The sequence below is a fragment of the Pleurodeles waltl genome, chromosome 9 (genome assembly GCF_031143425.1).
Source record: "Pleurodeles waltl isolate 20211129_DDA chromosome 9, aPleWal1.hap1.20221129, whole genome shotgun sequence".
Classification (NCBI taxonomy): domain Eukaryota; kingdom Metazoa; phylum Chordata; class Amphibia; order Caudata; family Salamandridae; genus Pleurodeles; species Pleurodeles waltl.
Window position 1 is genome coordinate 1,178,395,726 of NC_090448.1, and position 13,197 is coordinate 1,178,408,922.

The 13,197-nt window shown below is 53.9% G+C and overlaps 1 protein-coding gene across 1 annotated transcript in view; it reads left to right on the top strand.

The window, feature by feature from the left end:
* The window catches only part of NPAS3 (neuronal PAS domain protein 3), a 1,356,068-nt gene that overhangs the window by 1,236,214 nt on the left and 106,657 nt on the right, over nt 1-13,197 (top strand). The window contains exon 6 of the mRNA XM_069209098.1: nt 6,456-6,574. Within this exon, the coding sequence (XP_069065199.1) occupies nt 6,456-6,574 (119 nt within the window). The remainder of the gene's footprint in view (nt 1-6,455; nt 6,575-13,197) is intronic.

The window sequence follows — 13,197 nt, forward strand, 5'->3', positions numbered from 1 at the left end:
AGTACTGATCCCACCCCGTTCACTCCCTCACCACTGACCCTTCATCCGGTACTGACCCTTCCTCTGTTACTGATTCTCCCTCCAGTACTGATCCCACCCCATTCACTCCCTCACCACTGACCCTTCATCCGGTACTGACCCTTCCTCTGTTACTGATTCTCCCTCAGTACTGATCCCACCCCGTTCACTCCCTCACCACTGACCCTTCATCCGGTACTGACCCTTCCTCTGTTACTGATTCTCCCTCCAGTACTGATCCCACCGCGTTCACTCCCTCATCACTGACCCTTCATCCAGTACTGACCCTTCTTCTTTTACTGATTCTTCCTGTTACTGATTCTCTCTCAGTACTGATCCCACCCCGTTCACTCCCTCACCACTGACCCTTCATCCTGTACTGACCCTTCCTCTGTTACTGATTCTCCCTCCAGTACTGATCCCACCCCGTTCACTCCCTCACCACTGACCCTTCATCCGGTACTGACTCTTCCTCTGTTACTGATTCTCCCTCAGTACTGATTCGACCCCCTTCACTCCCTCACCACTGACCCTTCATCCGGTACTGACCCTTCCTCTGTTACTGATTCTCCCTCAGTACTGATTCGACCCCCTTCACTCCCTCACCACTGACCCTTCATCCGGTACTGACCCTTCCTCTGTTACTGATTCTCCCTCCAGTACTGATCCCACCCCGTTCACTCCCTCACCACTGACCCTTCATCCGGTACTGACCCTTCCTCTGTTACTGATTCTCCCTCAGTACTGATCCCACCCCGTTCACTCCCTCACCACTGACCACTGACCCTTCATCCGGTACTGACCCTTCCTCTGTTACTGATTCTCCCTCAGTACTGATTCGACCCCCTTCACTCCCTCACCACTGACCCTTCATCCGGTACTGACCCTTCCTCTGTTACTGATTCTTCCTCAGTACTGATCCCACCGCGTTCACTCCCTCATCACTGACCCTTCATCCGGTACTGACCCTTCCTCTGTTACTGATTCTCCCTCAGTACTGATCCCACCCCGTTCACTCCCTCACCACTGACCACTGACCCTTCATCCGGTACTGACCCTTCCTCTGTTACTGATTCTCCCTCAGTACTGATCCCACCCCGTTCACTCCCTCACCACTGACCACTGACCCTTCATCCAGTACTGACCCTTCTTCTTTTACTGATTCTTCCTGTTACTGATTCTCCCTTCAGTACTGATCCCACCCCGTTCCCCCCATCACTGATCCTTCCTCCGTTACTGTTACTTCTTCCAGTACTGATACTTCCTAGGTACTCAGCCCACACCTGTTCACCTTCTCAGCACTGTTCCTTCCTATGTTACTGATACTTCTTCTACTACTGATACTTCCTAAGTACTGAACCCACACGTGTTCACTCCCTCACCACTGACCCTTCCTCCGTTACTGATACTTGTCCAATACTGATACTTCATCCACTACTGATCCCACCCCCGTTCACTCCCTAACCACTGACTCTTTGTCCAGTACTGACCCTTCCTTCATTACTGATACTTCCTCCAGTTCTGATCCCACCCTTGTTCACTCCTTCCCCGCTGACTCTTCATCTGGTACTGACCCTTCCTCTGTTACTGATTCTTCCTCCAGTACTGATCTCACTTCAATCACTCCCTCACCACTGACTTCATCTGGTACTGACCCTTCCTCTGTTACTGATTCTTCCTCCAGTACTGATCTCACCTCAATCACTCCCTCACCACTGACTCTTCCTCTCTTACTGATACTTCCACCAGTACCGTTCCTGCCAGAGTTCACTCCCTCACCACTGACTCTTTGTCCAGTACTGACCCTTGCTCTGTTACTGATTCTTCCTCCGGTTCTGATCACACTTCAATTACTCCCTCACCAGTGACCCTTCCTCTGTTACTGATACTTCTTCCAGTACTGAAACTTTCCCCAGTACTTGTTCCACCCCCATTCACTTTCCTCACCACTGACCCTTCCTCTGTTACTTCTTCCAGTACTGATACGTCCTGAGTACTAATCCCACCCCCGTTCACTCCCTCACCACAGACCATCCCTCCATTACTGATACTTCTTACAGTACTGATACTTCATCCAGTATTATTCCAATCATCATGACTGATAACCTCCTGAAACAGATGCCTCTCCCTCAGTACTGATTCTTCCCCCAGTACTGAGCCCACTGGTCCCACCCCCTTCACTAACCCACCATCCAACCTCCCAACCATCCAGTGATGTGCAGTGCCAGGGGCATGCAGTGGCAGTGGCAGGTACTTTCGTGGGTTATTTGTGATATGCAGTGCCAGGGGCATGCAGTGGCACTGGCAGGTACTTTCGTGGGTTATTTGCAGCATCAGTGTTACCAGGTTCTTCAGTGAAGTGCATTTTCTCCAGGGACAGAAACATGTTAGTGATATGCAGTAGTATCAGCAATATGCAGTTTTCCAGTGATATGCAGTCTCAGTGATGTGCAGTGTTATGCAGTTTCACTCAGTGATGTGCAATGTCAGTTATGTGCAGTTTCATCAGTGATGTGCAGTGTCAGTAACATGCAGTTTCATCAATGACATGCAGTGTCAGTATCATGCAGTTTCATCTGTGATCTACAGTGCCAGTATCATTCAGTTTCTTCAGTGACAAGCAGTGTCAGTTACATGCAGGTTCATCAGTGACAAGCAGTGTGAATTACATGCAGTTTTGTTAGTGACGTGCAGTGTCAGTTACATGCAGTTTCATCAGAGACATGCAGTGTCAGTTAGATGCAGTTTCATCAATGATGTGTAGTGCCAGTAACATGCAGTTTCATCAATGATGCACAGTGTCAGTTACATGCAGTTTTATCAGTGACGCACTGTGTAAGTTACATGAGGTTTCTTCAGTAATATGCATTGCCAGTAACATGCTGTTTCATTAGTGGCATGCAGTATCACTTAAATGTAGTTTCATCAGTGATGTGCAGTGTCAGTTACATGTAGTTTCATTAGCGAAGAGCAGTGTCGGTTACATGCAGTTTCTTCCGTGACAAGCAGTGTCAGTTACATGCAGGTTCATCAGTGACAAGTAGTGTGAATTACATGCATTTTTTTCAGTGACCTGCAGTGTCAGTTACATACAGTTTCGTCAGAGACATGCAATCAGTTACATGCAGTTTCATCAATGATGTGCAGTGCCAGTAACATGCAGTTTCATCAATGAAGCACAGTGTCCGTTACATGCAGTTTCATCAGTAATGCACTGTGTAAGTTACATGAGGTTTCTTCAGTAATATGCATTGCCAGTAACATGCTGTTTTATCAGTGACACACAGTATCACTAACATGCATTCATCAATGATGTGCAGTGCCAGTAGCATGCAGTTACGTCAGTGACATGCAGTATCATTTAAATGCAGTTTCATCAGTGATGTGCAGTGTCAGTTACATGTAGTTTCATCAGTCAAGAGCAGTGTCGGATACATGTAGTTTTATCAGTGACACGCAGTGCCAGTAACACGCAGGTACATCAGTGACGTGCAGTGTCAGTTACATGCAGTTTCATCAGTGACGTGCAGTGTCAGTAACATGCAGTTTCTTTGGTGATATGCAGTGTCAGCTACATGCAGTTTCTCTGGTGATATGCAGTGTCAGTTACATGTAGTTTCATCAGTGACATGCAGTGTCAGTTACATGCAATTTCATCAGTTACATGCAGTGCCAGTAACATGCAGGTTAATCAGTGACTTGCAGTGTCAGTTACATTTAGTTTCTTCAGAGATGTGCAGTGTCAGTTACATGCAGTTTCATAATTGACATGCAGTGTCAGTAACATGCAGTTTCTTTGGTGATATGGAATGTCAGTTACATGCAGTTTCTCTGGTGATATGCAGTGTGAGTTACATGCAGGTTCATCAGTGACATGCAGTGTTAGTTAGAAGCAGTTTCTTCAGTGATGTGCAGTGTCAGTTACATGCAGTTTCTTCAGTGACATGCAGTGTCAGTAACATGCAGTTCCATCAGTGACGTTCAGTGTCAGTTACATGCAGTTTCATCACTGAAATGCAGTGTCAGTTACATGCAGCTTCTTCAGTGACACGCAGTGTCAGTAACATGCAGTTCCATCAGTGACGTTCAGTGTCAGTTACATGCAGTTTCATCACTGAAATGCAGTGTCAGTTACATGCAACTTCATCACTGATGTGCAGTGTCAGTTATATGCAGTTTCTTTGGTGATATGCAGTCAGTGACATGCAGTTCCTCTGGTGATAAGCAGTGTCAGTTACATGCAGTTTCTTTGGTGATATGCAGTATCAGTTACAAGCAGTTTAATCAGTGACGTGCAGTGTGAGATACATGCAGCTTCATCAGTGGCGTGCAGTGTTAGTCACATGTAGTTTCATCAGTGATGCGCAGTGCCAGTAACATGCAGGTTCATCAGTGACGTGCAGTGTCAGTTACATGCTGTTTCTTCAGTGAAGTGCAATGTCAGTTACATGCAGTTTCTTCAGTGACATGCAGTGTCAGTTACATGCAGTTTCTTTGGTGATATGCAGTCAGTTACATGCAGTTCCTCCGGAGATAAGCAGTATCAGTTACATGCAGTTTATTTGGTGATATGCAGTATCAGTTAGAAGCAGTTTCTTCAGTGATGTGCAGTGTGAGATACATGCAGCTTCATCGGTGGCGTGCAGTGTTAGTCACATGTAGTTTAATCAGTGACGTGCAGTGCCAGTAACATGCAGGTTCATCAGTGACACGCAGTGCCAGTTGCATGCAGTTTCTTCAGTGAAGTGCAATGCCAGTTACACGCAGTTTCTTCAGTGATGTGCAGTATCAGTTACATGCAGTTTCATCAGTGACGCTCAATGTGAGTTGCATGCAGTTTCATCAGTGACATGCAGTGTCAGTTATATGCAGTTTCATCACTGACCTGCAGTGTCAGTAACTTGCAGTTTCTTTGGCGATATGCAGTATCAGTTACATGCAGTTTCTTTGGTGATATGTATTGTCAGTTATGTGCAGTTTCTCTGGTGATATGCAGTGTCAGTAACATGCATATTCACTGGTGATATGCATTGTCAGTTACATGCAGTTTCTCTGGTGATATGCATTGTCAGTTACATGCAGTTTCTTTGGTGATATGCATTGTCAGTTACATGCAGTTTCTCTGGTGATATGCATTATCGGTTACATGCAGTTTCTTTTGTGATATGCAATGTCAGTAACATGCAGTTCCATCAGTGACGTTCAGTGTCAGTTACATGCAGTTTCATCACTGAAATGCAGTGTCAGTTACATGCAGCTTCATCACTGACATGCAGTGTCAGTTATATGCAGTTTCTTTGGTGATATGCAGTCAGTGACACGCAGTTCCTCTGGTGATAAGCAGTGTCAGTTACATGCAGTTTCTTTGGTGATATGCAGTATCAGTTACAAGCAGTTTAATCAATGACGTGCAGTGTTAGATACATGCAGCTTCATCAGTGGCGTGCAGTGTTAGTCACATGTAGTTTCATCAGTGATGCGCAGTGCCAGTAACATGCAGGTTCATCAGTGACGCGCAGTGTAAGTTACATGCTGTTTCTTCAGTGAAGTGCAATGTCAGTCACATGCAGTTTCTTCAGTGACATGCAGTGTCAGTTACATGCAGTTTCATCACTGACATGCAGTGTCAGTTACATGCAGTTTCTTTGGTGATATGCAGTCAGTTACATGCAGTTTCTCTGGAGATAAGCAGTATCAGTTACATGCAGTTTCTTTGGTGATATGCAGTATCAGTTAGAAGCAGTTTCTTCAGTGATGTGCAGTGTGAGATACTTGCAGCTTCATCGGTGGTGTGCATTGTTAGTCACATGTAGTTTAATCAGTGACGTGCAGTGCCAGTGACATGCAGGTTCATCAGTGACACGCAGTGCCAGTTACATGCAGTTTCTTCAGTGAAGTGCAATGCCAGTTACACGCAGTTTCTTCAGTGATGTGCAGTGTCAGTTACATGCAGTTTCATCAGTGATGCTCATCGTGAGTTGCATGCAGTTTCATCAGTGACATGCAGTGTCAGTTACATGCAGTTTCATCACTGACCTGCAGTGTCAGTAACTTGCAGTTTCTTTTGTGATATGCAGTGTCAGTAACATGCAGTTTCACTTGTGATATGCATTGTCAGTTACATGCAGTTTCTTTGGAGATATGCAGTGTCAGTTAAATGCAGTTTCACTGGTAATATGCATTGTCAGTTACATGCAGTTTCTTTAGTGATATGCAGTGTCAGTGACGTGCAGTTTCACTGGTGATATGCATTGTCAGTTACATGCAGTTTCTTTGGTGATAAGCAGTGTCAGTTACATGCAGTTTCTCTGGTGATATGCAGTTTCTTCACTGATATGCAGTGCCAGTGATGTCAGTTTCTTCATCAATGCGCCTTGCCAATGCTTTGTTGCCTCTCAGAATGTGCTAACACTGCGCTTCTCTTTTGTCTTGTCCAGTGGAGTCCACCAGCCCCAGCCTCATGACTGCAGACACCTGCCTGGAGCGGGCCTTCTTCATCCGCATGAAGTCCTCACTGACCAAGAGGGGCGTGCACATCAAGTCATCAGGATACAAGGTAATGGCAAGAACCACAGTGTGAGGCAGCACGGCACTCAATGGGATCGGTGGTGCTGAGGTGACGTCACGGTAGAATGTCAGGGTGTCCTTGCTGTTGGGTTCAGGATCCCTCACTGAGGGGAGTGACGTGGCCATATATAGTGCCGGGCCAAAGGTCCCAGAGAGCGCAGGGCCACGTGTCCTCCAACACCATCACTGACACGTGTCCAGATCTGCACGTGGCAGGGTGAAGCTGGAGACCCCTGACAGCATGACCCAGACATCAAGCCCTGCACGTGGCAGTGTGAGGCTGGGGACCCTGTCAGCATGACCCAGGCATCACACACTGCACGTGGCAGTGTGAGGCTGGAGACCCTGTCAGTATCACTCAGGAGTCACGCCCTGTACGTGGCAGGGTGTGTCTGAGACCCTTCCAGAGCGTGAGTCCTGAGAACCCCTGCAGCGCACCCCAGTAATCACAGGCTGCAGGTGGCAGGGTGAGTCCGGAGACCACTGACACCGCACCCCAGTAATCACAGGTGGCAGCGTGAGTCCGGAGACCCCTGCAGCGCACCCCAGTAATCACAGGCTGCAGGTGGCAGTGTGAGTCCGGAGACCCCTGCAGCGCACCCCAGTAATCACAGGCGGCAGCGTGAGTCCGGAGACCCCTGCAGCGCACCCCAGTAATCACAGGCTGCAGGTGGCAGCGTGAGTCCGGAGACCCCTGCAGTGCACCCTAGTAATTACAGGTGGCAGCGTGAGTCCGGAGACCCCTGCAGTGCACCCTAGTAATCACAGGTGGCAGGGTGAGTCCGGAGACTCCTGACACCGCACCCCAGTAATCACAGGCTGCAGGTGGCAGGGTGAGTCCGGAGACGCATGCAGCGCACCCCAGTAATCACAGGTGGCAGGGTGAGTCCGGAGACCCCTGCAGCGCACCCTAGTAATCACAGCGCACACCAGCAATCACAGGTGGCAGGGTGAGTCCGGAGTCCCCTGCAGCGCACCCCAGTAATCACAGGCTGCACGTGGCAGCGTGAGGCTGGAGACCCCTGCAGCGCACCCCAGTAATCACAGGCTGCATGTGGCAGTGTGAGTCCGGAGACCCCTGCAGCGCACCCCAGTAATCACAGCGCACCCCAGTAATCACAGGCTGCAGGTGGCAGGGTGAGTCCGGAGACCCCTGCAGCGCACCCCAGTAATCACAGGTGGCAGCGTGAGTCCGGAGACCCCTGCAGCGCACCCCAGTAATCACAGGCTGCAGGTGGCAGGGTGAGTCCGGAGACCCCTGCAGCGCACCCCAGTAATCACAGGCTGCAGGTGGCAGGGTGAGTCCGGAGACCCCTGCAGCGCACCCCAGTAATCACAGCGCACCCCAGTAATCACAGGTGGCAGGGTGAGTCCGGAGACTCCTGCAGCGCGCCCCAGTAATCACAGGTGGCAGCGTGAGTCCGGAGACCCCTGCAGCGCACCCCAGTAATCTCAGGCTGCATGTGGCAGTGTGAGTCCGGAGACCCCTGCAGCGCACCCCAGTAATCACAGCGCACCCCAGTAATCACAGGCTGCGGGTGGCTGGGGAGGCTGCAGGCCTCCGGGAGCATGACCCAGTCTGTGCCAGTCCTCTGAGCCGCCAGTCTCTGTGCCAGTCCCCTGAGCCATCTGTCCGAAGAGGTGTCGGGCTCTGTCCCTTTCGCCGTCATCTGTGCAATCCATCAAGGCACAGGGCAGGCAGTGTTCCCCAGTTTTGTCTAACCCTCCTAATCCCCGCAGTTACCCACCCTAGAGGTGGCAGGGTCCGGACCCCTGTGCCAGTCCCCTGAGCCATCTGTCCGAAGAGGTGTCGGGCTCTGTCCCTTTCGCTGTCATCTGTGCAGTCCATCAAGGCACAGGGCAGGCAGTGTTCCCCAGTTTTGTCACCCACCCTAGCGGTGGCAGGGTCGGGACCCCTGTGCCATCCCCTGAACCATCAGTCCTTACAGGTCACTGACTCCGTCCTCTGATCCCTCCAGCTCTAGAATGTTCTTCTTTTCTCGTGGAAAGGGTGTGAACTAGGGCTTCCTGGGAGCTGGTGGAATTTGATGACTCTGCTTTACTCTTGTAACTCGGTTCCGGCCAAATTTCGCCGATCACCGTGTGAGAGGGTTTTTCCCCTGGGGCTTCATAGATGCGCGCTGGTGAGCATGCGCAACAATTTGGCATTGCGCAATATTCTAATGCGGGTGATCGCAGGCGTCCCAAGCGTCCATGCTCAGGGGCGCCCATGGAGTAGATTTGCTGCTGTTTTAATACATTTTCTACTCAAGCGGCAGGAAAACCAACTAGATGGGCATGTGCTCTTGCGCAAAGTGCACTGATTTCGGATTTCTGGCTTTAAACCACAGCACTAACAACGCGACCTGCGTAGTTCACACTCCTTGGCAGAACTCCATGGAATTTCGCAGAGTTTTTATGGAATTCAACGGAATTCCACGAAGTCAAATTCTGCGAGTTCCACCCACCTGGGATTTATGTGAAGCCCCGAGCCACCCTCCCTTAGATGGCACAGGCTCTGTGCCTCGATGCCAATCCAGAGCGCCTGGAAGTGGCAGGAACCTTGTGCCATGGCCTCCCAGAGGTGATGGGTGCCGCCCCTCTCCCATAGCCTCAGCTCTCCACTCCCAGTGAGTTACCTCCTCCCCTTCTCTGGAAGTCAGAGCCCTTGTTAAAGTCAGGCTAGCTGCAGGGGTGGCAGGTGCATGCGCCAAGGAGGGGCCCTTCGCCCTCACCTGTCAGGCCTGGGTGTGCCAGGGGAGTTTAACGCGGCTCTGCCAGGGATTAGCATCTGCTGGTGAGAGGCTGCGCTTTGCTTCTGGACTTTGATGTTCAAGGGCCGAGAATCTTTCAAGTGTCTTTAAAAACCGAATCAGGAATAATATCCCGAGGCCTCGTTTTAAAAAGGGCTTTGAAGGCTGGATGGTGGCGCGCAGGTCTGTACACCTGAGGGGAGGAGGGGGCTGTGGGGCATCGATGGCTCTCCAAGGGCACCCCTGCCTCTCCTGACCTTCAGGGCGCGTGCCAAGGACCACTCCTGCCCGGAGTACCACCCGAGAGCCACTCACAGCTCTGCTGATGCACCTCCGTCCGGCCCCTCTGCCCCTTCCAGTACTGGAGCCCACTCACAGCTCTGTCGATGCACCTCCCTCCGGCCCCTCTGCACCCTTCCAGTACTGGAGCCCACTCACAGCTCTGCCGATGCACCTCCGTCCGGCCCCTCTTCACCCTTCCAGTACTGGAGCCCACTCACAGCTCTGCTGATGCACCTCTGTCCGGCCCCTCTGCCCCCTTCCAGTACTGGAGCCCACTCACAGCTCTGCCGATGCACCTCTGTCCGGCCCCTCTGCCCCCTTCCAGTACTGGAGCCCACTCACAGCTCTGCCGATGCACCTCCGTCCGGCCCCTCTGCACCCCTCCTCTTCCAGTACTGGAGCTCACTCACAGCTCTGTCGATGCACCTCTGTCCGGCCCCTCTGCACCCTTCCTCTTCCAGTACTGGAGCTCACTCACAGCTCTGCCGATGCACCTCCGTCCGGCACCTCTTCACCCTTCCTCTTTCAGTACTGGAGCCCACTCACAGCTCTGTCGATGCACCTCTGTCCGGCCCCTCTGCACCCTTCCAGTACTGAAGCCCACTCACAGCTCTGCCGATGCACCTCCGTCCGGCCCCTCTGCCCCCTTCCAGTACTGGAGCCCACTCACAGCTCTGCCGATGCACCTCCACCCGGCCCCTCTGCACCCCTCCTCTTCCGGCACCGAACCTACTCTGTTCCAGTACTGGAGCCCACTCACAGCTCTGTCGATGCACCTCTGTCCGGCCCCTCTGCACCCTTCCAGTACTGGAGCCCACTCCCAGCTCTGCCGATGCACCTCCGTCCGGCCCCTCTGCCCCTTCCAGTACTGGAGCCCACTCACAGCTCTGCCGATGCACCTCCGTCCGGCACCTCTGCACCCTTCCTCTTTCAGTACTGGAGCTCACTCACAGCTCTGCCGATGCACCTCCGTCCGGCACCTCTGCACCCCTCCTCTTTCAGTACTGGAGCCCACTCACAGCTCTGCCGATGCACCTCCGTCCGGCACCTCTGCACCCTTCCTCTTTCAGTACTGGAGCCCACTCACAGCTCTGCCGATGCTCCTCCATCCGGCCCCTCTGCCCCCTTCCAGTACTGGAGCCCACTCACAGCTCTGCCGATGCTCCTCCATCCGGCCCCTCTGCCCCCTTCCAGTACTGGAGCCCACTCGCAGCTCTGCTGATGCATCTCCTTCCGGCCCCTCTACACCCTTCCAGTACTGGAGCCCACTCACAGCTATGCCGATGCACCTCCGTCCGGCCCCTCTGCACCCCTCCTCTTCCAGTACTGGAGCTCACTCACAGCTCTGTCGATGCACCTCTGTCCAGCCCCTCTGCCCCTTCCAGTACTGAAGCCCACTCACAGCTCTGCCAATGCACCTCCGTCCGGCCCCTCTGCACCCTTCCAGTACTGGAGCCCACTCACAGCTCTGCTGATGCACCTCCGTCCTGCCCCTCTGCACCCCTCCTCTTCCGGCACCGAACCTACTCTGTTCCAGTACTGGAGCCCACTCACAGCTCTGCTGATGCACCTCCGTCCGGCCCCTCTGCCCCCTTCCAGTACTGGAGCCCACTCACAGCTCTGCCGATGCACCTCCGTCCGGCACCTCTGCACCCTTCCTCTTTCAGTACTGGAGCTCACTCACAGCTCTGCCGATGCTCCTCCATCCGGCCCCTCTACACCCTTCCAGTACTGGAGCCCACTCGCAGCTCTGCCAATGCACCTCCGTCCAGCCCCTCTGCCCCTTCCAGTACTGGAGCCCACTCACAGCTCTGCTGATGCATCTCCTTCCGGCCCCTCTACACCCTTCCAGTACTGGAGCCCACTCGCAGCTCTGCCGATGCACCTCCGTCCGGCCCCTCTGCACCCCTCCTCTTCCGGCACCGAACCTACTCTGTTCCAGTACTGGAGCCCACTCACAGCTCTGCTGATGCACCTCTGTCCGGCCCCTCTGCACCCTTCCTCTTCCAGTACTGGAGCCCACTCACAGCTCTGCTGATGCACCTCTGTCCGGCCTCTCTGCACCCTTCCAGTACTGGAGCCCACTCACAGCTCTGCCGATGCACCTCCGTCCGGCACCTCTGCACCCTTCCTCTTTCAGTACTGGAGCTCACTCACAGCTCTGTCGATGCACCTCTGTCCGGCCCCTCTGCACCCTTCCAGTACTGGAGCCCACTCACAGCTCTGCTGATGCACCTCCGTCTGGCCCCTCTGCCCCTTCCAGTACTGGAGCTCACTCACAGCTCTGTCGATGCACCTCTGTCCGGCACCTCTGCACCTTTCCTCTTTCAGTACTGGAGCTCACTCACAGCTCTGCTGATGCACCTCTGTCCGGCTCCTCTGCACCCCTCCTCTTCCGGCACCGAACCTACTCTGTTCCAGTACTGGAGCCCACTCACAGCTCTGCTGATGCACCTCCGTCCGGCACCTCTACACCCTTCCAGTACTGGAGCCCACTCGCAGCTCTGCCAGTGCACCTCCGTCTGGCCCCTCTGCCCCTTCCAGTACTGGAGCCCACTCGCAGCTCTGCCAGTGCACCTCCTTCTGGCCCCTCTGCCCCCTTCCAGTACTGGAGCCCACTCGCAGCTCTGCCGATGCACCTCCGTCCGGCCCCTCTGCACCCCTCCTCTTCCGGCACCGAACCTACTCTGTTCCAGTACTGGAGCCCACTCACAGCTCTTCTGATGCACCTCCGTCCGGCCCCTCTGCCCCCTTCTAGTACTGGAGCCCACTCACAGCTCTGCCGATGCACCTCCGTCCGGCCCCTCTGCCCCCTTCCAGTACTGGAGCCCACTCGCAGCTCTGCAATGCACCTCCATCCAGCCCCTCTGCCCCTTCCAGTACTGGAGCCCACTCGCAGCTCTGCCGATGCACCTCCGTCCGGCCCCTCTGCCCCCTGCCAGTACTGGAGCCCACTCACAGCTCTGCCAATGCACCTTCATCCGGCCCCTCTGCCCCCTTCCAGTACTGGAGCCCACTCACAGCTCTGCTGATGCACCTCCGTCCGGCCCCTCTGCCCCCTTCTAGTACTGGAGCCCACTCACAGCTCTGCAGATGCACCTCCGTCCGGCCCCTCTGCCCCCTTCCAGTACTGGAGCCCACCCACAGCTCTGCCGATGCACCTCCGTCTGGCCCCTCTGCCCCCTTCCAGTACTGCAGCCCACTCACAGCTCTGCCAATGCACCTCCGTCCGGCCCCTCTGCCCCCTTCCTCTTCCACTACTGCAGCCCACTCACAGCTCTGCCAATGCACCTCCGTCCAGCCCCTCTGCCCCCTGCCAGTACTGGAGCCCACTCACAGCTCTGCTGATGCACCTCCGTCTGGCCCCTCTGCCCCCTTCCAGTACTGGAGCCCACCCACAGCTCTGCCGATGCACCTCCCTCCGGCCCCTCTGCACCCTTTCAGTACTGGAGCCCACTCACAACTCTGCCGATGCACCTCCGTCCGGCCCCTCTTCACCCTTCCAGTACTGGAGCTCACTCACAGCTCTGCTGATGCACCTCCGTCCGGCCCCTCTGCCCCCTTCCAGTACTGGAGC